Source organism: Nyctibius grandis, chromosome 6 (assembly GCF_013368605.1).
Source record: "Nyctibius grandis isolate bNycGra1 chromosome 6, bNycGra1.pri, whole genome shotgun sequence".
NCBI classification, from domain to species: Eukaryota; Metazoa; Chordata; class Aves; order Nyctibiiformes; family Nyctibiidae; genus Nyctibius; species Nyctibius grandis.
The window spans coordinates 85019169-85046914 of NC_090663.1; the positions used below are offsets into that span (position 1 = coordinate 85019169).

Genomic DNA, 27746 nt, shown 5'->3' on the forward strand with positions numbered 1-27746 from the left:
ATTTCAGCTGTCTCATCCAGGGATTTGCACATTTGCTGATCAAAGTTTGAGATATATGTTGGTCTTGAAAGAATTTCACATTAAATATCATTTTTGTTCTCAGTCCAGAAGTACTAATTTCCTTTTCATATTTAAATATTTTTGTTGTGTTTCATCAATGAGCAATTATACTGTGCATCTCATAGTCTGAGCTCAAATATGAATTCTCTAGCAATTTTCTGCAAGTGCTTGTTGAAAAAATTGAAGAATAAGTTGACAATTATCATAATTTGCATGCTGACATAAAGTATCAGGGCTATTTTTCCATCTCAGAAGCTGTTTGCCCTCATATAATAATAAATCTTAAATATTCTTATATAATTATGAATCTTAAACATTGTAGGCAATTACTTTAAAGAGAATATGTTCTACACTCTTCACCGAAAATTTATCTCAAAGTCAATTTAAAGAATTCTCATGTTTTTGTGTGTTCATAGTGACACACCACCATTGATATGTATTTAATACATATAATTTTCAGTTATTCTGTTACATTTGGAATTAATTGGCAGATGACCGGAAAGCATTAAATGTCCCTAACAACAGTGGCAGGATAATAATGAACAAACAAGAAGTTACTCTGAATATTAGGAAGCTTCTACTGTTTATTGCTCTTACTAATTCCTGTAGAAATGGTAGAAACATCATTACTTAAGCATTTAAATGTGAAACAACACATAGCAAAACACACTGTAGAAGAGAAAACAAAATTAGTAATTTAGGTGAGCTGGAAGGAGAGGAACTATGTTTAAAACATTTTTGGATGATTTTTTGCCTACTGTGATTCGAGCAAGTAATATTGATGCCAAAGGCCAGCATATGGTGTCATTGTGTGTTTTTAAGATACTTGTGATTTAAAAGGAAAAATTGCAATGATTTTTTTTTTCTGTTCTAGAATTATGACATATTGGAAGGGGCTATGCATATATGTATATATTGGATATACATATATGCATTTTATATATTCAGTAAAAACTTGACCAAATAAGTGAAATATCTAGTTATGATGCATCTCTGTATTTTTATATATTTTTTTATATAGATATTCGTGTGTGTGTGTGTGTTTGTATCCCTATAGAAATAATGAACTTTATAGATGCATATCCTAGGACTGTTAATACTGGTCTGCTCCTGCAAGCCCTTACTCACGCAAGTAGCCTTTACTCATACGAGCAGTCCTGCTCAGTGAGTTGTGAACTACTCGCCTAAGAAAGGGTTTTCAGGCTTGGGCTCCAGTTACTGATTTATGACCATTCCTTCTGAATTCCATAGTCAAAATGTTTTGGATGAGCAGTATCAAATCCTTGGCCCTTAACTACTATGTATTACTTAAAGTCACTGACCTCTGCCACAAGGATATCTTTAGAAAAATAAATTTATAAGCCCTTGTGGTGCTGAAAAACATCTGAAAAAGTGCCAGCGCTCTAAAAAGTGAATACTTTGGTTGTGCTTTTTGGCATCATAGGCTGGCCAAAACTTGGCATGGAAAAATAGGTGCTAATTAAATTATTTAAAGCACCAAAATAAAACATTTGTCTACATTTTTAATGTGGATTTGCATTTCGTGAGCGATAACGAAACTAGTGCTTGACGCTATTTTAAATGAAAATGCATGCCACCTTTCTGAATGACTTGGCTTTATTCCACTAGTAGTTTTTAAGAGACCATTAGATTCAAAATGAGAAATGTTTTGCTTTTCCTTAGCTTTTGGCTTTGTTTCATTCTGTGTACCACTTCACTTCTGAACATTTCCTTGTTTCAGCACTTGTAAAGTTAACGTCACTGTAAAAATTTTAAAAAAAAAAACCAAAAACATATGACTAATTTGTTTTATTGCCTCCACTTTATTTTTCCTAAAGCAGTCTTTGGAAACTGGAAAAAGCTTCCATACTGCTGAATGAAAATACAATCTGATGATTCTGTCTCATAGGTGTCACATGTTCCATGTTAAATGTCTTTTGTGCTTTGTTGTTGTTGTTTTGCTTTGTTTTCTGGATGTGTTAGAGCTGGAAATATCTCTGTATTCAACATTGTCTTTTTCCAGTTCAATGTGCAATTAAGACTTGTCAGGAGGTGTAAAATTGGTTTTGTTCTTTACGTTTTTTTTCATTTTATTTTATATTTAATGTGATTATGTGCCTTTAAAAATGTTCTCCCTTCCATTCTGCCCTTGTATCTTTGCAGTCATTGTATACAGCAGATTCTAGAAAGTGTTAATCATTGTCATCTAAATGGCATAGTTCACAGAGACCTGAAGGTCAGTATCTGGTGCCCATCAATTGGATATAAGAGTTCTGGGGGTTCGTTTTGCTGCTGGGTAGGGGCAGAGGGTGGGTTGTCTGCGATGTTCCCTTGCCTACCCCACTCACCCCACAAATAACGCATGACGCCTCTTTCCAGTTTGCAAGTCTACAGGCCTAATATACATCATGGCAAAAGGGGGAACGGTGGCCAAATTATCTCCTTCCGAGGCGCTGGATTTATCCCACGCTGTCGAACGCGTCTGGTATTCGATTCAGGCTGTCCACGTACCACTGCGTACGCACGTGGAGGTGAACTTGGGCTGTGATGTATGTCAGCTTGCAGATTCAAACGCCACTGCTGTTCTGACACCCTGGGTTGCAGTAGCAGAACAACCGGTCGCACGCTGCTGCGTTAGAGTATGACGAACCCTCAGGCAAGTGGTGCTAATTGCCGGCTAAATTAATGATTTACCTAAAACACCTTGCTTGGAGCGGGGGTTTTTTGGTTACCTCAATGGCTGCTACAATTTCTAACGCCTCTGGGAGAGCTCTCGGTGAGGAAAGAGTACAGAGAATGCCAAATATTTAATACGAGCTCATCAATGAGTTATTGGCAAAATTTGTACACTCTTCCAACAATTTTAAATTTTAAAAAATTTAAAATTTTAAAAATGCTTTTAAATTTAAAAATTAAAATTTAAAAATTCTTTAAAATTTAAAATTTTAAAATTCTTTACAATTTAAAATTTTAAAATTCTTTTAAATTAAAAATTTTATTTTAAAAAAAAATAAAATAATTTAAATTCCTTTTTTAAATTATCAATAAATAAAATATTAAATTAAAATTTTTTTTAAAAAAAAGCGGCCAACCCCAAGCACATCTCCGAGGCCGGCCCCTTGCCACCGTGCGGGGTCCCGCAGCGGCGCTGCCTGAGGCCGTCGTGCTCTGAGCAGCGCGGGACGGGGCAGGGAGCGCGGCGCCCACCCGCCACCGTCCCCGCCACCGTCCCCGGCGCCTGGCTGCGGGCGTGCGGGCGTCGAGCGCAGGCTTGGCACTAACGGGCGGCCATGGTGTTTGCATGCAGTCATTGCATTCAGCAGATCCTGGAGGCCGTGCTGCACTGCCATCAGACAGGCGTGGTCCATCGCGACCTCAAGGTGAGTGCTGCTGCTGCCCTGCCGAGCCCTCCATGGCGGCGAGCAGCAAACCCTAGCAGAACACAGCTTTGGTCCGTGGAAATGTGAATGGTTTCCTTTCTGCCTTTTTTTGTCTTTTTTTTTTTATTTTGCTTCACCTACGCGCAAAAATGAAGCACTGGCGTTCACTGGAGAAACCTAGCTGACCAGACATGGGCTGTGAAGACAGCCACCAGAGTCTGCTGGCACCTGTTGGCAGTACCAGGGAGGAGAGTAGTTGCTTTTCAAGCCTTTGGCGTGATTCGTTGAATACACGATCTTCCTCTGTGTCATCCAGAGCTTTTGGGGCAGGGTGTGGGGGGGAACTTTCCATCTCTCATCAGCATAACTTGGAGCACTTCTGGGAAGCACACCAGCATTTGCACATCACACGTTTCAGTGATGAAAGGCCAGCTGCTATGCGATTGCTGGCCCAAAGACCTCCCTCTCCTCCAGATGATGGCTGGGCTACAGGACATCTTTAGAAAGCAGGAATTTCTGCAGCGTTCTCACCGTGGTCACCTCAGGAGTAGAGTTCCTTCCGGACAAACGGTAGCATTGGGATAGAAGCTTCAGAAAGAAACTTCCTGTGTTGAGAAGAGCATTATTTCTTTCTTAACCATGGACATATCGAGGTGGCTGGAGATGCCTGCTGCAGAAAAGCTCTCTGTGTTTAAAGCATGTTGGCACAGAAAGAAACAAGTAAAGATCATTTTCTTTTACTGGGAAGCTCAGAGAGACAAGTCTGTCTCAAAGCTGGTAGTAAACTAGGCTTGTGGAAAGGGAGAGGACTTAATGTGGGCACTTAGGCTTCAAGATCCTCAAGTAAAAGATTGTTTATTTTGAAATCAAATGAAGTGCACTGTCTGAAATATCAGATCCTTTACAAAGGCAGAGAAAAAATGGCATGTGGGCTAAGGCAGTGAAACACGCTAATTCCTTCTGGCACTGCTGCTTTGTCTCTTATTTTCCTTTCTGAACGAGTTATGGGGAGCAGGAATTCCTCCCAGGTCAGGAGTTTTCTAGTGGTTATCATTAGTAATAACATTGGAATCGGAACGCTGTCATCTTTCTTGCCATCCTTCACTCCCAAATAAACAACTGTTGTAGTTATTGTCTGAATTTATAAAGTCTCTGTCGTTGTTCGATAGGAACATAAAGGGTTACGCTCTGAAAGCTCAGAGAACATGATGGATTTCAGGCGTGCACACAAAACTCTCTACCCAATTTGCCCTTCTGGGTTTTCCCGTGTCACGGTTGTACGACAGGAGGCTGCCAAGTCTCTGTCCAGTCCATAAATCTTGCGTGGCAGCCGGGTAACACGGAACAACTTTAAATGAAAGGATGTCAGATTTGTCCAGCTGCTCCAGCGATTCCTGTCCTCCCGTACATGCAGTACTGTGCTTCTAGCGTGAAAAGGAATGGAAAAAAAAAGGATTGGAGCCATGCAAGCTGACAGAATAAGGAAGGCTTTCTAGTGCTTTTCATACATTCACACAAAATAACTTTTTCTTTGGAAATGCATTAAATCCAGCTGTTCCCCGCTCCAAACCGTGTGTGGATTTCTTGCTCTGGCAAATCCAGGATGAATTGAAAAAACTGTGAGAAAAAGTTTTTGTGCCAAGCTGTAGTACCCAGTTTCACCTCTGAAAGTGAAAACTTCAGGAAGCAGAAAACCATCCTTCCTCAATTACTACTCTGTGGCAAAAGAAAAAAAACAAGGAGTGAAGGGGAAGACCGTGGTGAAATCGCAGCAGAACTCTCTGAACCAACAAGAAGATGCCAGAGCTACAAGACATGCAGAAGATGGTTATGGCCTGGTGTGGATCCTTAAACTGCAAAACTTGATGGATTTTTTTTTCTGATAACTCAGACGACAATTTGATGATGTGTTTGCGGGTAGGGAGGGCAACAAGAGGAGGAGGTTTTGGACAATCTCATTTAACTTTCCTTTTAGTGTAATTTAGTAGCAAAGAAAGAGGACCTTTTGCAGCCTTTTATGCCCTGCAGAAGTGCCTGTTGCTGCTGTGTTTGTAATCCTTGGTGTAAGTCAGAATGGTGGTGGACCCTAGATCCAGAAAAAATTAAGCTGTTAGTGGCAACCTGTCTTTAACGGATGGTAAAAGTGCACTTCTGTGTAGGAATTGCAGTTCTTGGCAGTCAGCAGCATTGCTGCTTTTGTGCAGCTCTATGATTTTGTGCATCCCTCTTGCATTCCCTGTTGAAGTTAAATTAAACAAACAAAAAGGCAGATGCTTGAGCTATATTCAAGGAGAAATACACAGAGGCATAAGTACTTGATCTCTAAGACTTAAAGGCCTTTGGAAAAAGAAGGCATAAATCAAGTTAATGTATTTGTAAGTAATTTTAGTAGTTAACACTCCCATTCTACATGCTTGACTGCAGCCAGGCTACCGGTAACACAAGGTGACACTATTGAATCCAAAGCACGAGTCCTGAGTGGCCCACACTGGGTGGTTAATGTTTTCCCAGTAATTGCAGTCATTCTAAGTTAATGCATGATAATTATCTAGTATGCCACTGGTCAACCTGAAATGACAGCTGTATGTTGTTTAAGCGCATAGTCCCACACAACGTTGCCCATAAGGCTGTTGTCTTTGGCGTAGGAGTAAATCAGGAAATCAGCTTCAGCTTCTGTTGAAGCGTATTCACCTATGACAGTGGTATTTCTGCAGGGCACTTTGATTGGCAGAGACACGGAATGGAATTAAAGAAAAAAAAATCCCAAGGGAAAAAAAAAATTAAAAACAAAAAAAAAAGCAGCAGAAAACACAAAACTGCTATTTTGAATGGAGTCGCTTGTTGCGAAGTGATACGTGCTTGGTAGATCAGCGCTTGTGTTTCAACCAAGAGGGTGAGGCATTTCGCTGCCTTTGGCTCGCTGAAGGTCACAACCAAATAGGATCATCCCTTGCTGTAGGAGGTTTATGTAAGAAGTGCATTCCAGGCAGCAATTACTGTAAACTTCTCTCACGCTGATAGGAAACCTTCAAGAACTATGGGACTGTATGTTGGAATTAGTGTAGTTAAATGATGAGCGGTGTGACATTGCTTAAATCAGTGTTGGTGAGCCTAGAGAAGAGTCCTCAGCTGTTCGGTCAGTGTTTGATATCATGTAGTTGAGGCGCTTACTGATAATTTAAGTGAATACAAAGATTATATTTTATTCTGAGGGGCCTTAGTCTCAGTTTTTAAAAATGTGGAAATAGAAGATTTATCAAGTCACTGTTGATGAAAGGTTTTTAATACTGTGTTTTCTATGACACAGCAACAGAGGGATGAGTGAGAGAATGGTGTTTGTAAATTGCTGAAAAAATGCTCCTTCACAGTTTGGTGAGAGGGAAAAAAACACTTTTAGACTGACGAGTTTGTCAGGGTCAGTCGTGCTGTTAATTAATAGAAGAATCACCGTGGTTGAGGTCTTAATTAGGCTCAAGCATATTTTGCTGGGTACTTGACAGATGTGTTAAAGATAGCCTTTGATGAAAGAAGCTTATGATCTTAATTGTTTCCAAGCTCAGTACCTGCACGGGATTAACTGTAATCACATAAATAGTCCCTTGGAAGCCTCTGTGATTGCTGCTGGGTTTAAAATGAAATACACATTTTTAAGAGTTTGCAGGATTGGGTCCCCAGTGCCAGACTGGAGATAGTGAATTCCTTTGTGATGGATCACTACAAAAATTGCTTCAGGAAGAGTCACAGCAATACCCTTGAAAGTGAGGTTTTGTTATTATGTCAAAGTAGAACAAAATCTTTTTTAAAAATGATTGAGAGAGAAAAGAAAGAAATGGCAATAAAATACTATAGAGGTCACAGTTGTCTGAAATAATCTGTTGAATTCAACAGTATTTTGTAAGTTATTTTTTAAAAAAAAGTTAAGTTTCATAGAGAAAAGTTCTCTTTGGACACTTTGCATTTGATATATTTGCTAAATGCAGTTAAAAGGATACATTATGAACAGTACAACGAACACCATTGTTATGTTCAAGTCCTTCCCTTTTAATTGTGTGAGCGTACCGTAGCATTTGATTTCAGATGTGACCAACGTACCCTAAGAAAAGCAAAGTGGGAACTTCTGCAAATTTATATTGTTTGTAATAGGTTCTCTGCAAGCACAAATGTGGGCATGCTGGGTTTGCTGAAAGATTTGCAATGTAAATACACCTGCCCTCTGAATGCAAATATAATAATACGCCTGTTATTGTTAAACTGTCATGCAAAACGTATTTCTGTTTGACAGTTACGGATGCCTAATCCTGCAAACTGCCTAGGTTAGACTAGTAATCAAAGAATACGTGTCTTTGGGAGAGTTTCTGCAGCATTTTTCCAGTACCGAGTTCTTAGGAGTCCCTGAATTGTCCTATGGCGCGAACAGGTGTCGCAGTTCCCTACGACCATTCTGGCCGACCTCCTTCTCTAGTAGATCTGCACGTTGGCCTTAGTCTTGCTGCCGTGGGGTCATGTAGGCTGTTTACAGGCCTGGTGGTTCTTTCCAAGTGGGAATGGAAAGTGCAGTTTTTGCAATTTCATGGAGAAAACGCATGGTTTTTTTATCTTTTTCACTCCTCTAGTATTTGTTCTTTTCTAGACTACCTTAACTAAAAAAAAGTTGAAAACCTGCCTAAAATATGCTTACTTACCTTTTCATCTCAATTTTTTTCTCTCTCTGAATAAAGCCTGAGAACTTACTTTTAGCTAGCAAATCCAAGGGAGCAGCAGTAAAACTGGCGGACTTTGGATTGGCTATAGAAGTCCAAGGAGAACAACAGGCTTGGTTTGGTAAGTAAATATTGTTTTTATTTTTTCTCACTGTTTATTCAGCGTTGCCGTTAAGCCTCCCAAACCGCCTAGCTCTCACCCTAGTGTAAAACATGCAGCTGTGTGACTCCTTGATATGTAGCTTTAAGGGGTATTTTGTTCATAGCTCAGTCTCTACAGCTGACTACACTTTAGACCTTTTTCTCCAGGAAGAACTTTGTAATTCCCACCAAATTAAACAGAGCTTGGCAGCAGACCTTATTTGTTTAAAAAAAAAAAAAAAAAAGAAAGAAAGAAAAAACCCAAACAAAAATCCCCAAACACTTCAAAAGTGACCTGTGGCTACTTTTCCAAATCTCAGAGCTTCCTTAGACAAGAAGGGGCTCTGCCTCGTAGCCTCCTCTTCACTTGCAAAGGTAAATCACCTTACCAAATGACATAAAATAAATTGGCTAAAGTCTCTTCTATTGGCACAACAGTGTTCATGCTGGGGATTTTGCTAGCACAGCAGTACTGGTATGGGGTAGGATGGAGGGAGAGGGTTTTTTAATTCATACTTCTAGTAAATACAGCCTTACAAATGTCCCTTTCACATGTAATCTAAGTGCCATTGAAACTTCTTGACCCTGAAACTTAGCTTTCCTGATTCCTGGCTTGTCCTGGCTTTTGTCAGCCTGTAAGTTTGACTGAGACGTGGGTGCACACAAGCCCTTCTCCTCCCACTTTCTCTTGTATATCGAGAGGAAGGAAATACGGGTGTAGAGCCTGGGAGGGAGATGGATGGTTTCCAGTCAGGTGCTCAGTGACTGAGGAGTAAAACTGTAGGTTAATACTGCTGAGTGTACCTGCCCAGTCGTCAAAACATTTTGTCTGTCAGCTGGAAATACCTGAAAATTTTATTCTGAAGCACTTTGGAATGTGACTTGAATGAAAAAAAAGAAGGGATTTGAGTACCTGAGACTGCAGACAGTCATCCACGTCCAGATGTTGCTGTGACAGTACAAGTTATCTGTCCCAGCTGTTCATATTGCTGTCCTAGAGGTGACTTCCCTTCCACGCCTGCAAGTAAAACTGTTCATAAAACTGTTCTTTGACCCACTGAGGTCAAAATAAGCTGGCTTATTAAAAATGTGCAGTCGTTGATATGTAAGCAACTCACGTAGTAGATCATGGAGAGCATAAACCCAGGAAGGTAAAGGGTGGTTGAGAGCATCTGGAACCTTGCACAATAGTCTGGAAAGGGTTGTCTACCCACAGCTTACAAACATCTTCTGCAGTTGGGACTGGAGTTTCTCAGCCACTTCAGTGATTTTGAAAACATATCTTCATCTGGAAGGGATCAAGAGTAGGCTTGCTTGGTGGTGAAGGTGACAGAGATGTGTGGGAATGTGGAAGGAAACTCTGTGTGTGCGTGTGACCACCAGCAGAGAGCACAGTCTGTGCTTCAGACCTGCTCATGAAATGTTGGAGAGGGAGGGTGTCTGCCTTCATGAAGGTGGCAACAGATGGTCTAAACCAAGTCTCCAAATCGATGCCTGGAATGTATCTTACATGTCCTGTACAATGCTCCACTTCAGGTTGTGAGAAGAGGATGGGGGTAGTGAGTTAAACAGTATGCACTTCTCTCCAGTTCCACTAAACTATTTTTTTTTGTTAATTAAAAAAAAGGTGCCAATTGCAGATTGTTTGTTACAGTTAACAGATGCTCAAAGGAAAATGGTGAAAGAGATTTAGTACTGGTCACTTTAAATAGTAGGACATGTACCAACTTCATGCATCTACCTCGCATACCACCCGCTTGGAACAGATGTGAAGCACAGGACAAAATTTATTGTAAATCCCAGGAGGAAAAAATGCAGAATGAAATATTTATAGCGGCTACCTATTCTCACAGCAGCTAGAAAGTGCAGTTTAAAATTGAACAAAGTGACTGTGAGCTTGCTGTCAAAGCTCAGAAGAAAAGCACAGAGGATTTTGTGCAGGCAGTGGGTTGAGAGATTTGAGTGTTTGAAACCTAGGATATAGCTACATGTGGATGCGCGGGCAGTACCGTTGGACATATGTTGGTACGGTTTTATAAGCTAGCCTGTTGTTTTAAATCCCAGCCTTTATATAAATGGATTTCAGTAATCCTCAAAAGACAGAGAAGATTGCTCTTGCACATTAACAAATGACCAGTAAAAAAGGAGTGAAATAGAAATAAGACAAAACACAAGTGGTTTGTTATAGTGACAAAAAACATCAGGTAAACAGGAAGCATCTCCAGAAAAACTCAGCAGAATGAACTTGGCTTCAGGGATGTTTTCTCTGGAGAATACATCTGTGTGGATGCAGGTGATGCACAGGAGGCTGCAGTTCCCTGTAAAATCTTGCACTTTATTTTCTGGTCATTTGGTTCTTGTGAAGTGCTTGGTTTAGACTTGTAGCATCGTGTGGGCTGCCATGCTGAACTTGGTAGAAGGGGGACTGAACATTAGAATGTCCTCAAAATATATGTGTAAGGAAGACGTAAGCTGGCAGTAATAGAAAGAAAGTCTAATGTGGCTCTTTTTTTCTTAATTTGTGGTATTCTATAAGACTAGTGGGTTCTGTACCTTTTCTGGAACTTCCTCTGCAAAACCTTTCTGTAGTGGTCTGAGTGCCTGCCTTCATTTTTATGACTGCTTTAACAAGGCAAAACATGAACACCGATGTGCTCAATGTTTTGAACTACTTCTTGCTTCCTTCCAGAAGATTTTTCTGCTTTTCACTGGATTCTGCAGCGCTTAGTGACTCATGGCAGGCTCTGATTCTGATTACAGCTCTGCATCAGTATGGTTTTGGGTTTGGTTTTTTTGGGGGGTGTAGTCTTCTGGTGTGATGGTCTCTTTTCTGCTTAAACCACGGCTGTGCCTCAGCAGGAAACTGGCTAGAGCTCTGGGTGTTTGGATACAACAGGATACTTCCCTGGTTTGTGTGTTTGTCAAACCAACCCGTTCCTGGCCTGTTTGTAGAAGATGTTAACAGGGTTTAGTTGAAACACCCCACCCTGCTAGCAGGTGTTGAATGTGCTGGGAAAGCCTCAGGCTGGCTCACCCAGGCAGCTGACTCCTTGCCCCTTGCCAAAGTCAGTGGCAGGACTGCAGTTAACTCAGTGGTAGCTAGATTTAGTCCTAGTTGCATCTCATCTTCGATTAAGTCCAGCCCTGCAACTAGGACTAAAATACACACCACTTAAGTCATTTGAGTAGCTTCACTGAATTAGTTTGCTAGTTGCATTAATTTAGGTTGTATACAGTTAGCCTTTTGGATCCAGCGGTGCAAGAAGAGGAGGCTCCTGCCATATACTTACTCTCAGCTGCTTGCTCTTGCTGCCACCTTCTCCATATCTTCTCACCATACTCATTTGAAATTTTATTCTTGAGTCACAGGGATGTATGTTAGCGAAGATGTACAACTTAGATGTACAACCATGCTTAGGGACATGGGTTAGTGGTGGGGTTGGCAGTGCTGGGTTAACAGTTGGACCTGATGATCTTAAAGGTCCTTTCCAACCAAAACGATTCTATGATTCTGACTTACACCATTTAAACTAACATGGTTTATTGTGCCATTTTATTGTGGAATCCTTGTGTGAGTGGTGCTGAGAAAGGCTGTAAGGCGAGCTGGGGTGTGATGAAAGCACAGGGCAGATCTTAGAGCAGTAATCTCTTCTGCTGTGTATTTAAGATGCATGTCTCTGCATTAATTTATGTTGTGGGATTATAGTTAACCTTCAGTCCAGGTTTGACTCAAGAGACGTGCTCACCATTTATGAAGTTAAGTCTATGTGTAATCTTTGCATAAGAGGGTTTTGAGGCTGTAAGCTATTTAGGCTGAGTAACATGCCATCTCGTGTGCCCATGCACCACTGAACTCAACAAAGCATGGCATTTGTCCCGGGCCTCTGGGTACTTATTTAAATCATATGATGATAGGAGTACAAGGTGATGCAGTCTTTTGTAGACACTGTACGGTCACAAACCATTTCCAGCTTTGCAAGCTGTTTTAGCTGAAGTAATTACTACGATTAGCAATATTTTTCTGAAAAGTACACGCTCGTATTGGGATCCCTCTGACCAGTTATAGAATTACCTGATAAATGACAGTTAAAAATTTCAGTGCTTTTTTTTCTTTTTCACTGAAATCATGACTGTGTACTCTTCTGTGTTTGCTGCTTTTAACAACTTCAGAATATGCACTAAAACCATACCCTTTATTTCTGTTTAGACCCTTTCTGTATCTTCATCAAGAGATAAAGTTAGCTAAGTGCTATATTTATTTTTGCTTTAAAGTTTCTTTTCAAGTGATGCATAATATGAAGCTATGGTAAGTTTGAAAGTCGAGACAACTTTACTTCCCCTTTAAAATGAACAAATATATCAATGTAGAGCCCTACAGCCAGGAAGGGATACGAAACGTCACTCTATTTAAAGCTACTTAGAACGTATATTTTTCAGCTTCTCAAAGGAGCTTAAGATGTGTTTCCTGTATGATAGTACTCTCTAACAATTCATAGCTCTCGTATCAGGAGACTGCAAAAACCAAGCGTATCTTTCATGAAAATATTAGCTATGTTCTCAGTAGAATATACAGAATCTATTCCTTCATTTCCTCCTCCCACTCTAAAATGATTGCCAGCTGCAGGGCAAAGGCTTCCCTTTTCTGTAGCTGTACACTTCATACATTATCACCGTCTCTCAGAAGTTTTGTGGAATCCAGTGTGATATTTCAGAAATGACATGTAGTCCTTCATGAAAGCCACCAATTTCTCACCTTTCAAGAATTCCCAAGCATTTATTTTAGGCAAAGATGCTTGAAAGAACAGTCGTACTAACTGAAATGGTACAGAATCTTATTGCTCATTAAGTTTTTCTCATTTACAGTGTCCTAAGGAAAGTCTACATTTATACCTACATTTTGCATTTCTCCTAAGAGAAGGCAATTCTGTTGGTAATGAATAAAAGAACATAGAAATTTTAAAGGCTTAGATTACTTCAGAGATGCTTTTTGTAAACTTTGTAAGGTTTCCAGAAGTGGAACAACTTCACGGAAATGAGTTTTGCAGTGGAAAGGTCATATTAGAAGTAGCTGCGTGAAATACAAACAGCAAAGGCTGTCAGAAGGCTGAGCCCTAAGTTGGTGGGCTTCATACTAAGTAATAACCAGTTGTGCTCCTGTGAAGGCTAATCCTGAACGTTTACTTTCCACCATCTGGCATTGGCTGAATTGAGTTTCCACTTTGGTGTGAAGAAATTTGAAGAGTGTTTTTACTTTCTTTTTTTTTCATCTGAATGAGAGATCTCTCCATACATAACCTTTTCTTAGATCTTGCCCCGCACGTTGTTTCCTCAGAAATCTGCCCTGCCGTAAGACTGACTAGGGCTCTTTACTTGCTCCTTATAGTTAGGATGCTGTAGCCTAGCTGCCTCTCTGTTTTGTTCATCAGTTCCCCATAAATGTCAGTGGAGGTACTCTGTGCGTGGTAGGTCTTCACAGCTGACAGCTGATGGACTCCCAGAAATCCCATGCAAGTCATGCTTACAGTCTTAATTTTTATAGTTTGGAGCTATTTTAAAATAGCCTAAATTAGGCTAACGATTAAAAAAAAAAAAACCAGTAACAGTCTTTGGCATGAATGGTGTGAATTTTCTGTCTTTCAGTTAGTATCTCCAAGGGGATCACTCAGATAATGTTTCCCACACTCCCCTTACTCTGGCTAACTTTTTTGACCTTGACCCTGAGCCAAATGTATTTGCACCTCACTACTGGCTGTCTCGCTACAGCTTACAGTAATGCAGAAGTCATGAATGAAATTTCGTCAGCTATCTTGTAATCTTTCTGGAAACCTTCCTCTGTTGCACTGTCACCAGATCCTTGACACCACTGTTGAATCTGGAGTGCCAGTGTAGAGGGGTAACCAGCCAGCTTGTTGCTGTCCTCTCAGCTACCAGATGTGGTGGCAGAAAGGGATGTACCAAGTCTGTGTAAGCATTCACATTGTTACTTCTAGGTGATTCGCCATAAAAAGAAAAGTTCAAAATGAAGCAGTTAGTGGTCGATGGCTTGGGAAGTAATGTCCTGTGTCTTGTGGGCTGAGATGAGAATCACTTGATTTTTGTGGAACACATACAGCTTTTGAGAATCATTGCCTTGCCTTTTGACAGGCTTCGCTGGTACTCCAGGATACCTTTCTCCAGAGGTGTTACGAAAAGATCCTTATGGAAAACCTGTGGATATGTGGGCATGTGGTAAGAAATTATTCTGAAAGACGATGTTCAGTCCACCATAAAGGAGAGAGATGATGTCCAGAATACATTATATTCTGTATCAGATAATATGTATTTAGTAAAATTGAATATCAATTTTTAGAAGAGGTCATCGGATTTTTTGTTATTCTACCAGCTTCATTTTGGTTTTAATTATTTGTGAAGGTGTGATTTCGTGGCATTTTTGGCCATGTGTAGGAAACATAACATAGTTAGGAAACATAACAGAGCTGGGCCTTAGTTTTGGTTCACAAGCAGCCTATAATCTGCTCTGACCAATAGACTAGAACTGCAGTTTTAAACTGTGAAACTAAATGTTTTGTGAACTGCATTTTCCTAGAACGTATGTGATCATTGAAAATTATTTTTCCAGCTAGCTAGACCTTTTCAGTGTTCCTGATCTGATGCTGTGTCAGATACTCGTTATTGCCCACACTCTGCAGAGGAGGTTATCTTGTGAACCCTACATTTACTATTTTCTTTTGTATGAATAGGCAGTGGTTTTCAGTAGCTGGGATAATACTTTTGAACCATTTGTTTTACATGGTTGTCAGGTGCAAAATGAATTTTTCCAGAGTTTGTTTCTTAAAATCACTTAATACTACTGTGAATTTTCTGCAGGTGTCATTCTGTATATCCTCCTGGTGGGATATCCTCCTTTCTGGGATGAAGACCAGCACAGGCTTTACCAGCAGATCAAGGCTGGTGCTTATGATGTATGTACCATACGCTGCCTATTCAATTATTTCTAATTGTACCTCTAAATAGGAGTTTTCTAGAGGGAAAAGTTAAATTAGAATTATTTCCTAAAATTTTTTTTGTATTGGTTATCTTCGAGCCAATGTTGCTTAGTAACTTGAGTGTTATTGAGGTGTGAACATCCCGTGCTAGTTTAAATCTTATTTCCCTATGACTCCAAGCTTTCATTGTCTGGTCCTTCTATAAACCATGCAAGCTTATGTTATCCTGACAAGCCTCTTCAGACCTCTGTGAACTCCCGAGGGCCTGTGTTTTCCCTTGTGATTTATCACTTCAACCAATCAGTTATTCTAAATTGTTTTTAGGAAGTCCTAAGCTCCCTAAATGTACGCCTTGATGCTGTTTTATTGCCCACTTTTGGAAATACAAGCTGCTCTAGAGCTTTTCAAAAGGAATGGTTTCGTTAGCTATGTGTATTCCAACAAAAAGCATTGTGACTGTTGGTAAGTAAGAACTGATGCTTTGGTGGCATTACGAATGTTGCAGCATCATCCATGTATATTAAATTAAACAGAAGGCTATTGGTGCTCAAATTTATTCATTTGTGAAGGATGAAGAGGAAAAGACAGCACCTTCTATTTTTTAAGCTCTTATTTGATCCAGTCCTGGAGGGTGACGACTGAAAAGGGAGTTGTTATGCTATGGCCTTTTAGTGAAAATAAACTTATGGTCTGCAAGTCTTCTTGCTAGTGAACAAGGAATCATAGTTTAAGACATGTATTTTTTCCATTTCATTTGCATTTGAGCAGACTCTTTGAGTGCGTGTATAAATATTTTGCTGAGGAGGGAGTTGTTAATTTATAACTAGTTAGATTTATATACCATAACTATACAGTTAGCATTAAGATTTACATGGAAAGAAAGCAAACAAGGAGTTTGAATAACAGTGCTTAATATTTTTGTCTTTATTAAAAGAGAAACTAGGACTGTATTAAGTGCAGTATGACCACGTGCCTCTCAGATGGCTGGAATTTGTTAGTCTGTCTGCCATTGTTACTTTATGCTATGAATTTCAATTGGCATCGTGTTAGTGTAAATATATAAATGCTATGCATTTGAACCAAATAAATAAAAAGTCAAAATAGTAAAGAAGAAAAACATTATTTATAAAACTGGCTAATTCAAACTTCCCTAATTGTGCCAAACTACATTTTCCCCTTAAAACTGGTAAGTTGTGCTAGCAATTAATGTTACAGAAATAGCATCAGTAAAAATCCTTAGGTAAGGGTGTGTAGAGATCGTACAAGATAACATACACATACGTGTTTTTTCTTAAGTTTCCCTCACCAGAATGGGATACAGTGACTCCTGAAGCAAAAGACCTTATCAATAAAATGCTTACTATCAACCCAGCAAAACGTATCACGGCATCAGAAGCACTAAAGCATCCATGGATCTGTGTAAGTAACTTCCACAGATTTAACAGAATAATTTGGCAGACAAATCAGCCTTATGGCTTACTTCAGCATACAGTAAAGGTGTTCAGAGGATAATTTTTGTCCTTACTCGTGCAGCTATGTCACTAGGGGAGTGTAAAATTGTAGTTGTACAGATATGGTCAATAGTGTTGTATATTGAGGTCTCAGCCTGGGGTGAGATTTTTGTGGAAACAAACTCCTTTGCCTTGACTTTGTGGTGCAGAAGTTACAAAATCAGAGCATTATTTATATTATCAGAGGGAAAAAATGTACAAGAAAGTAATTTTCAGTTAGATAATGTTTTATATCTTCCTTTCCCTATAACCATTATGATATGCATGAAATGTAAATGAAATTAAGGGACTTGCAGGTAGCAGAGGCTGCTGGTCTGTTACCGGATCCAGGACTACTTTCCAATTCTTTCAAGAGGACTTTACACATGGGAAAGGCTGAGTAAAACAAGACCTTAGCTTTGTTGATTTGGAATTTCCCAAATGTGTAGAAACCTGCACAAAGGGATAGTCAGACAGGGTAGAAATTAAAGGCCTAAGTTTTGGACTATGTGAGTTGTAATATGTATGTTGCAGAGTAAATAAAATGCTAGACCTCTGGCTGGGTGCATTAAAATGATTCTTTTCTTCTCCTCTTAGCAACGTTCTACTGTTGCCTCTATGATGCACAGGCAGGAGACTGTAGATTGCTTGAAGAAATTCAATGCAAGAAGAAAACTAAAGGTAAGAATGAAAACTTCTGCAAGGAGTAGCTAATTTTGGAAAGATGAAAGTATGTTGACTTGTGTTCCGTGTGTAAAATAAATGGTCCCTAAGCAAATTTTTTCTGGAATACTCTACTTAAATGAACTATTAGATAGATGATCAGCTTTTGAGCATGAGAATCTGAAACTTTTCATGAAAGTGAATAGAACATCGCATGATTTGGTTGGATTAAAAATAATAACAATCATCTTCATTTATACACATTAAAAATATTTCCTTGAAGGAAGATCCATAGGATTATTCTTTTAGATTATTTTTTGTTTTCTCCTGACCAGACAGGATAACTTTGCAGATGTGAACTTTTCTAATTAGCACATTACAAATAAACTCCTCTTCCTACCCAAAAAAAGAATCTAAGCACATTACTAAAGTCTGTGTCATATTCAGCTGTGTATTTTGCTGACAACTACTGTGCCTGTGAGTACTCATGGTTTGTGCATTATGTACTCACAATTGGTAAATATTTGAGATAATCAGGATTGCTGGTAGGTGTGTAATTCAGATTAAATTACAATTTGTGCACTCGTGGCATCACGTATGATAGGTAATGCACAGACAATCCATTCTTTCGGGGTTAATTTAGTAATTGATGTAATTTACACACGTGTTTTCCTTTTTGTCGTGTCGTGTTCACATTCAGAATTTTACACAAGTGTGATGCTAATTTGAGAAAATGTATGTGTACACAGGGGGCCATTTTGACAACTATGCTGGCTACCAGAAATTTCTCAGGTATGTTCATTGCGCTCCAGATTAATATGGTCTTTGATGTTTTGATGTCTGTGATGACTAAGATCTAATTAGGACTCATTAGTACAGGAAGATATTTGTTTTTCAGGAGCGTCTAGATATGATAGATCTTAAGTTGTTTCCTTTGCAGAAGCAAACAAGAATTTAAACTGTTTGGGCCAAATAGCCTCTCTTGTAGATGACAGTCTAAATTTTCAGTAGAATGAGTTCCTTCTCTTTTTTAGTGTTAGCTGTCAAAACACAGACAGTGTTTTCCTGTCTATTTTGGTGGAGGAAGATTGAAAATAGCTCCACATGCATGAGTATCACCAAACAACATTTTTAAAATTACTTATTTTTATATACCTGAAATGTCGTTGCAGGATTCTGTTGTATCCTGTATTTAAAAAAAAAAAAAAATACACATTCATTCTTTACTGCCGTGCTAGGGAGTAAGAAACATAATAAAATGAGTCGTTTTCCTTCCCTTCTAATGCCTAGCTTGAATATAACAAGAGATGTTTCCTCTTTATGAAATAATTTTGTAGTGATATCCCTGGAGATTTAGATCGTTATACTAAACGAATTTTAATAGCAAAAGCTAAAATAAGTTTGCTGTTAGTAGAGTTAGAATCGTCCTCAATAGTAGCGTTGCCAAAACTTTGATGCTATGCAGAATTCTTCATTTTGCCATTTGAGATTTCAAGTGAATAGTGAAAAAGAACACCAAATTTAAAAATCAGTGGTTTTACATCTCCTCCTGCTCTGTGATGTAACTGTTGGAGTGTAACGTAAATTAATTTACGGACAAAACCATGATAGTGCTTTGGGCATGTTTTGAATAATAATAAGCACTGGATCATCCAAAATAAATTACATAATCATGAATGCAAGAGCAACTTGTTCAATTTGCATAGTACTTGAAATACAATTTCTTTCTTAGTTAAGATCCTATGTTTAATACGCATCTATAACACAGACGACTATGTTTATGTAAATTACATTGGGTTAACGCTTAATGACTTGCCAGTATCTGCCAGTTCCTTTTAAAGGTGGAAGTGCTGTAAGCTGCGTATCTTGTAAAAATGAATTATTATTAAATATCAAATACATCATTTCTCATCACTTTTCATAACTGTCACTGTCTGTATCTGTAAGGGTCAATTTCAACTTTCATGAAGCAAAAAAAGCTGAAATAACTTTAAAATAGTATTTCGGCATGAGAAGCAAACAGGGTTTTTGGCTTTGTTTTGGATTTTTTTCACCTGTCATCTCTGTTTTACACCATAATGACCCATGTTTTTCCTTGATGACATTTTATTTAAGTTGTTTATTCATTGTATTTCATTGCAAAGCATGCGTTTGACGGTCATTTGTCCATAACGATGTGGTTATAAAAGTGTTTTATTTTCCTTTTTCTTTCTTCCTTTTATGTGGAATGTATATTTCTTGTGAGGTAAGACCCTCAGCACGTGAAAGGAACATCTTTTTTTCTCTTCTAAATCAAAATTACTGTTTGTCCTAAATCACTTTAATTTCTACATGTTGTCACAACCGTTTCTTTCAGTCTGCTTTCTGGCCTATTAGCGCTGCCGTAGATTTTATTTATAGCTGTTGCTTGTAGTTGCAAGAAATCTTTCATTGTGGGCTTAATTTAGAAAATGCTAATTGCTTTGCTGCTGCAAATTCCCTAAATATTTGATTTGTATGCAGTATCTGTGCTTACAAAAAGATGCATCAAACTATTATTAAAAATACATTTCAAATCAAAACCAACAAAGGCAGTTGAATATGGAATATGTCCTATAACATAAAATACTGCATAATAATCCATACTAGGCACATCTCGAAGGACACGCTGGCAATGCCATAAACACAGTATTTGTAGTTATTGCTTTTGGTGCCCTCATTTTACTGGCTTTCATTTAATCGTTTACATATAACATGTAATGTTTGTTAAGCATTAAAAGAACTCAGAAGTTTTATGCTCAAATCTAGCCAAAGGACCTAGTTTGTTGTGAACAGCAGCCTAGAAGAATTAATTCATGTTTTCCCATGTTTTTATAAGGGCTAACGGTATAAAACAGGCTTTGAAAGCAATGAACTTCTGGGTTTTTTGGCCTTAGGTTTTAGAAATAGCTCCTGCCCTTCGTTTTCCCTAAATGAATTTCTGAAGTTAAGGGAGTGCCCACAATATTTGTGGTAGTGTAAAATCTAAGGCCATGTTGCATCGGGTCCTGTAAGCACACATTGCAACAGGGTGTATCCTATCTCAAAGATACGTGTGAAACAATTTATCTTCAATATTAATTTACATGTTTCTGTAAATAAAAACATGCAATGGTCCTGTTGCATAATGCAGGCAAATTTATTTTTGTTCATTTTAGTTGTAGATCTTGGGCCTTGTGAGTTTTGGTGGTACTGTTGGCTGATGTCCATAATTAATAAACTGCATTTGGAGGGCTGATGTATTAATGGAATTATAAATATTAACCTGGCTTCACTTTCCAGGTTTTTTAACGTAAGCAAGACAATAATGGACATTAGTTATTTCTGTGCAGTTTCCAAGGTGATCTTACATTTTCTGTGCTCTGAACCAGAGCTAAATGAGCACTTAATGCAGATGTAGCCAGAGAATAAGCCTCAAAGACAAAAATTAACTTGAAGTTTAAACCACATACTCAATAACTCCAATATCCTCAGCTAGTTTGAGCAACCTTAGGGTTGGAAGGTCCAGTTGTGGGGTTTTTTTTGTTTAAAGGGGAAGATGCTGGTGAGGATGGGAGCTCCACATCAGGACTGCCTCCCTTTGATGATGCCATACTGTTGGCTGCAGCATTTCCCTTTCAAAAAGGCTTCCTACTTCTAAGCAAAACAGCATCTTTAGAGCAGCACTTCCTTACAACCTAAGCCGTGATACACTTTCTGATAGGAAGATTGGATCATGAACAACAACAGAAAACCAAAAAACGCCAGGCTTGTTTTGTAATTTATTATCCTTCAAGTCGTTGGCAGTGAGTCGTGGAGCGTTTACGCTTTAGTGAATAATTTATTTGAATTTGGTAGGTCACGCAGTGTGTATTTCTGCTGCGAAGGCATTGAGGTTCAGAGCTGCAGTGTGCTTGTTTGCACGTTAGCCCTCCAAATTTAGTAATTGGGAATTATTTGACCCCGTTCTTGATGCTGGTCTTAAATGGTGGAATTTAAAGCCTAACACAAGGATAACATTATGGCACACGAAATTTTGCCCAACAGTCCCCACTGCTTTGAAGAAATTTGATCAGTGTGCAACACCGTCCAGAAAATAACAGGTTTTCTTCATCAGCAGTTGAAGCAAAGCCTGTCATTTGTCATTATTAACTCCTCGGAAGCACTCCTCCAAAACAGCACTTCGCTAGCAGATTGTTCTTCCTTTCTTATTTGCAACTTTCCTGACCTTTCACGCAAGGGACTGATGCTGTCATGGTGGGAAGTCCCCAAAGAACCATTGCTTGGACGTGCTTTTTTAAAACCCACTTTACTTTTCATTAGGTGGAATCGATAGTATTGTACCCCCCGATGCTCTTTAGGTACCTTATCGCTCTGATACTGGTTACTTTTATGTCCCTGTCATATTAATAACACCATTAAGATGCCAGTGGGCTCTCAAAGTCTCTGCCATCAGAACAGTATTTTTTTCTTAGTCGTCCTAAACTATCCCCATCAACAAAGTTGACAAAATGAACGTATCCAAAGCTGCTGCTTCCATTCCCTCTGTGCCACCCAAGGAGGTCTCTCCTTGCATAAGTACAGTTAATCTCCAGCTTTAATCAAGGGAAAGAGAGATGTGTGATAACCTTAAGTATTTGTAGTTCCTTAAATATTCCATTTCCTATACTCAGAGCAACCAAAGGAGGAAACAAAAGCTGAAAATATGTCTGCAGCTGGGAGGCAGGGGGGGTTTGCTGCGCAGCTGGTTGACCTCAGTGGTAACCACCTGACACAAGTTATTTGTCTCGTTTTACAGCAGCCAAGAGTTTACTGAAAAAGCCAGATGGAGTTAAGGTAGGTTAAACACGTGCTTTAAAATCTATTTTATTAGTCACCACCTATCTGTAACTTCTGCCAGTTTTTAGAATTGATTATTGTTATTTTTTTCCTTTATAGAATTTGTTAAGTGCTTCTTATCGTGTATTTGAAGTGATTAAAGATAGTAGGTGAAGCTTAAAAAATGAAATAAATATTTGAAAACCAAGCATTTTAATAAGTGGAAGATAAAAAACTACTGGAGAAAATGCTTTTCTTGCTGTTTTACTGAAGGATGATTGTGTAATTAATGATTCAATGTTATTAATTAGCATATAGATACAAATAATGGTTTGGTGGTGGGCATGTTAGCTTTTTAGGTATCAGTGTTTATCTGCAGCTCTGTTGCCTCCGTGTTTCCCGTTGACTTTTCATTAGATTTCATGGAAGACCAAAAGTTTACTGGTAGGCTTGGCTCCACATGAGGTGTGTTCTGCCACATGTACTCGCTATATTTGGCAGAACTTGCGAGGTTTTACTATCTCAGCAAATCAGCTCATCCTGACTAACAGACCTTGCTGAGAAGGGAACATTTTGGCAGCTTTCATACATGATTTAGAGCTCCTATTCTCATGTCACCAGACCCTGCAGGAGGAGAGATGCTTCACAAATGAACGTTCTGGATAAATACTCTGAAAAACAGCCAGAAAAAAAAAATTTATCACTCAACAACGAAAAATATTTTATTTCTTTTCTCAGAGGACTCCTGAAGACTAAAATAAGTGCCTAAAGCTTTCGTTATATCATTCAAAAGATATTCTTCTGTGCTCTGTGTGTTTACTCAGAAGTGTGTCTTTGACCTGAATTTTAATTTTCTATTTAATATTAACTTTTTACTTTAAAAAACATTGTATACTTAAATACCAGATTCGTAGTATATTTGTTCCTGTTCTCCTACGTACGCACACTTTTCCTATCAAAAAAATCATGAGACTGACTTAAAATGAAGTGAGTACGCTACGATTCCAATGCTTCTCGCTGCCAAGTAGTAGATATCCTGGTTATATGGAGAAGCACACTTCCAGTACTTTCTATCGTTCCTGTGGAAAACCCTTAACATCTTTCATTGTGGAATATATAAATTTTATGTACTCTATCTGACCAGCTTTTCCTTTTTACATATCATTCCTCCTACAGGTCTACGATAGTATTTGTTATATCTCAATTTTGATGATAATACTGGAAACAATTGTTGCCAAAATTTTGCCTGAATTACACTTGTTGGGGTTTGATACTTTGGTTTTCAGCACATTTTACGTGTCTGCTGTTTGTCTGCATGGTCATGTGGAGCGAAGGGAGTAAATTTACATCTGGGGAAGTCTGGTTTTGTCATTTCTGTTATTAAGATACTATATACTCCATAACATTTTTCCACCCCTTCCTACAGCTTAAGCTGTCTTTAAAAAAAAAAAAGCCAAAACAGAAATATACTGTACTCCATGCATTGATACTTCAAATCCAACCAGTCACATTTTCTTCTTTTCCTTTCTCTCTGACTGGTCAATTCAGAAAAGGAAGTCCAGTTCGAGTGTTCAGATGATGGTGAGGATCTTTATCGACAGATTGTTTTCCTCCTGTGAAACGTTCACACTTAGAAATCAATCAGTTGCGTTTAGTTTTGTTAACATACTGTGAGAAGCTGCAAGACTTTAAAGTACAACCTTGGGAATTTTAAGCCTGCAGTTGCTGTATGCCATCCACAGTGAATTGTTCTGCAGTTCTTTCAAGCAAGTTTTGTTTTTTTTTTTTTAACCTGGGGACATAAGAAAACAAAAAAAGTAGATGTAACATTGGCCAATGCAGCTGTCCTTAGTAAATAAAAATAGTAACAAAATAGTAATCTTATAACAGCCTTCTATTAATTTGTAAAACCTCCTTATTTTAAAAGCTAGTAGTATTAATATCATAAAATGTAACACAAACCACATCGCCCAGTGAAATAGTATCGCTTTAATTGAGCCACTGTTGACCAACACGCCATGCTAAATGCTCAGGAGTAAAAAAACCAATCCCACAGCCTTTCCATACCACAGCTTCCCAGCTAACGTCCTTCACCACTCAGGGCTTTGGCACAAGCTGTCCCAGCTGACAGGCAGCCTCAGTAACTTCTCTTCCTCCTCAACCTACACTACAGTCTTGCATTCATTTGGCCTCTGTGGTCCCACACAGTAACTTACTCTGTTCCTGGTTATTATGGCTTTGAATCGTGACTTTTGAGATGTTCACGGTGATCAGCTGGGATGTCCCAGCCAGCTTCTGTTGATGCTACTGGTAGAGACAAGGCAGATGTCCCTCATCCACACCTGGGGGAAGTACAGCTCTCCTTGGAAAGCGCAAACGGCTGGTCAGGTCTGAGCAGACATGTAGTTACACAGGTAACTAGTCTGTTCTTTGGGTGAACATTGGATTTTGGTGACAGAGGATCAGTGGTAGCAGCGTCCAGGTGAGGGTCACTGGAAAGGTACGCTGGGGGTATTTCTAGTATCCCAGACATCAGGTGTGCTTAACTTTTTGTTACAGAAGTGCCCTGTGAAAGATTAAGTCCCAAGATACAGGTTCTGTTTCTTAAAATAGTTTTATAATATATTGAAAAAAGACCAGTAATTACTCTGCAGTCCTGCCCAGCTGTTCGGAGCGTTTCTGTGTGTCTGTCCTGCGCTGCTGTCAGACCTGAGAGAGGGGCTTTTGACGAGCAATGCATTAGTAGGCAAGTTTTCCTTCTTCACAACAAACAGAAGGTCACCACATAAGCACAATTCAGCTTTAGAATAACTGTTCCATAGGAAAACATTTTACTCCTTTTGGAATCCTTTCCCTTTGCTGTTAAAAATAGGTGCAAAATACACCTTGTGTGTTCCTATATTAATAAAAACACACATATATGTTCTATGAGAGAGAGAAAGTGTACAGGCTTATTGCCGTTTTCTCTCTAAGATTCAAAGGGTTTTACCAAGTTCTGTTTACACAGAAGAAATAACTGTATTTAGAATTACATTCTCTCTTTCTGCTTTTACTGAGTGCTGTATTCTCGATATCTTACTAAGTTATGAATGTATTTCCTGCAGTTTTCAGCAGTAGCTGTAATGGATATTGTTTATTTTTATAGGACTTTCACCAAGGGAGTATGGACCCAAGCCTGCTCTCCTTACTCAGGCAAAATTGGAACTGAAATTTAATTAACCTGGATTCATTTTGTATTCAACAACAAGCATTCCTTTGGCATATCACTTTATTTTTTGTATTAAGCTACTATGAATAGACTGTTTGAAATCTGGTGAAATCTTCATTTCTTTCCTCATGTTTTTGCTTTATGTCTATCTGCCTTTTGTTAGGGCCTTTTTATTCATAGTTGCTTGATGACTACGCTGTCATAAAAACATGAACTTGTAGTTATACAACTTGATGTGTGATTTTTCTCTTGTTTTGGAAGATTTAGTATGCCATCAAGCAGTGTTGTACGTGTTCTCATTATTCCACAATTCTCCTGTAGAACTTTCTCTTACTGTGAAGTGGTTGGGGTTTTTTTTAAAACTTTTTTCCTGAGTAAGGAGTTCAGGTTTTGCCCATCTCACCATCCCATAAACATCAAAGACAAGTTAGTTGATATATAAAATAGTTGCTAATACTTCTGTCTGCCCATGAATGACTTTATGCACGAAGGTATTTATTCTCTCCCTGTCTTGAGTTCAGACACCCTTGCAACTTCTGGCTGTAATTCTGAATAGATAAATGAAATTTATTTGACAATAACTAGGCCATCTTGGAGCGTAAACTAAACACTTGGAACTCAATAATGACTCATATTCTCTCTTAATGACAATTTCTGTAGAAAGACCATTGTTAGAAAAATAACTGTTTCTCATCCTCCTGCTGTAGAGCACCGTGAACTTTGATTTTAAATCAAGGAAAATTATTTTTATTCTACATGGGAGAATGGTTGCTGTCACAAATATTACTAAATAACATTTAGTGTCGAAATAAAGTTCCCTGACATTAACTAACGTGGCTGCTTTCTATTCTTCCAAGCCGGTTAAATGCTGGTTAAGAATATTTGCAGTCTGTAATTAATTAATGCAAATCCTGTTGACATTTCCATAATCCAGACATATCCTAAGTAAGATTCAGTTCAGCTACAGGCTTAATTCCTGAGATCAAGAAGTCGGCTGCCACACCTGTACCCAAAGTAAAATAATCATCAAAAACTGCCAAGGACATGAAGTTCAGTGAATTTCCCCAGCGGTGCTCACTTCTGACGGCTCGAATTTAGCCAGGCCTTGGCCCAGACAAAGCTGAAGTGTTAGCCTGCCCGGTGAGAAGCCGAGTACCTCACCTGAGACTACAGAGTCATCGGGAAGTTTAGATCAGAAGTGGGATGTTGCCTACGCAGCTCAGTCTGGTCCACTCTTCTAGGACGTCCTTTTTCTTTACGCCTTTTCATACATGTTCCATAGCATATCGCCATTTTCTAACTGATTTAGAAAGGCTTTTCTTTTAGAAGAAAAAATACCAAATTTTGACCCCCAAATTGCTAGAGTTTGTTTCTTAAAGTGAAGAAGTTAATTACATTTTAACAAAAACCCATTAATGTAACAATTTTGGACTTTTTTCCTTTGTTTTGCACGTTTATTATTAAGTACTGAGACTAGAAGGTTCAGTAGAACTTTTTTTTTTTTGGTCAAAGTCTTTCTAGACAATGTATATCTATACACCCAGTTTTGCATGCCGCTTTGGACTGCTCTTGTTAAAATTAGACGTGACCACAATGTAGATAATATTTTTTCCTAATTATTATTAAAGAAAAAAAAATGACACATTTCAAACTAGTTTTACTATACTTTAAACTTGCTTCTTAGTGCATGTGAAAAGTGGCTTGGTACATTATTTTTAGTATTTGTTTTTTTCATACCACGATATTTATGAAAGCTGAATCTTAAAAATGGATTTAAAGAATCAGATACCTTTAAACTTAGTGCTAAACAGTTTGCTTTCAATTAAAATTTTGTACAAGTAAAAGCGAAAAGTCTTGTAAAGGTGTAGTACTGTGCTAGGCTTAAGAGTTAACATGGTGACCTACGTGTAAAGTTAAGCAGATATATACTTTGTGGAGTAAAACTACAGATACTATAGTGTGAAACCTTACACTTTCAGGTTATAGTAACAGAATTGAAAGGCTGATACACAGCTACTACAGGATTCTTGAGACTGCGAAAAATCACAGCTGCCAATTATTTTTGTCTAAAATAACACCAAAAAAGCTAAAGGGGCACCAGTCTCTTTCTAGCATTGGTTGTATTTATCCAGATCTGGAATCAAGTTAGAGTTATTCAGTTCTGTTCCCAGAAGCCAGTAGAACAAATCTATAGTTTTCCTGAGAGCTATGAGCAGTCAGATATTATTTATGGTAGTGATAGGTAATTAGAAATAGCTGGGTGCAATTATTTAATACCGTTGCATGTCAAGAAATCACAGTGG

General features: G+C 38.5%; 1 protein-coding gene across 6 annotated transcripts in view; it reads left to right on the plus strand.

Annotated features, from left to right (window-relative positions):
• Positions 1-27746, plus strand: part of CAMK2D (calcium/calmodulin dependent protein kinase II delta) — a 157263-nt gene that overhangs the window by 101536 nt on the left and 27981 nt on the right. For all 6 annotated transcript variants that reach the window (XM_068402619.1, XM_068402620.1, XM_068402623.1 and 3 more), the window contains 8 exons: positions 2224-2296; positions 8159-8261; positions 14426-14509; positions 15149-15243; positions 16564-16686; positions 17355-17438; positions 18170-18212; positions 22219-22253. In XM_068402619.1, the coding sequence (XP_068258720.1) occupies positions 2224-2296; positions 8159-8261; positions 14426-14509; positions 15149-15243; positions 16564-16686; positions 17355-17438; positions 18170-18212; positions 22219-22253 (640 nt within the window). The remainder of the gene's footprint in view (positions 1-2223; positions 2297-8158; positions 8262-14425; positions 14510-15148; positions 15244-16563; positions 16687-17354; positions 17439-18169; positions 18213-22218; positions 22254-27746) is intronic.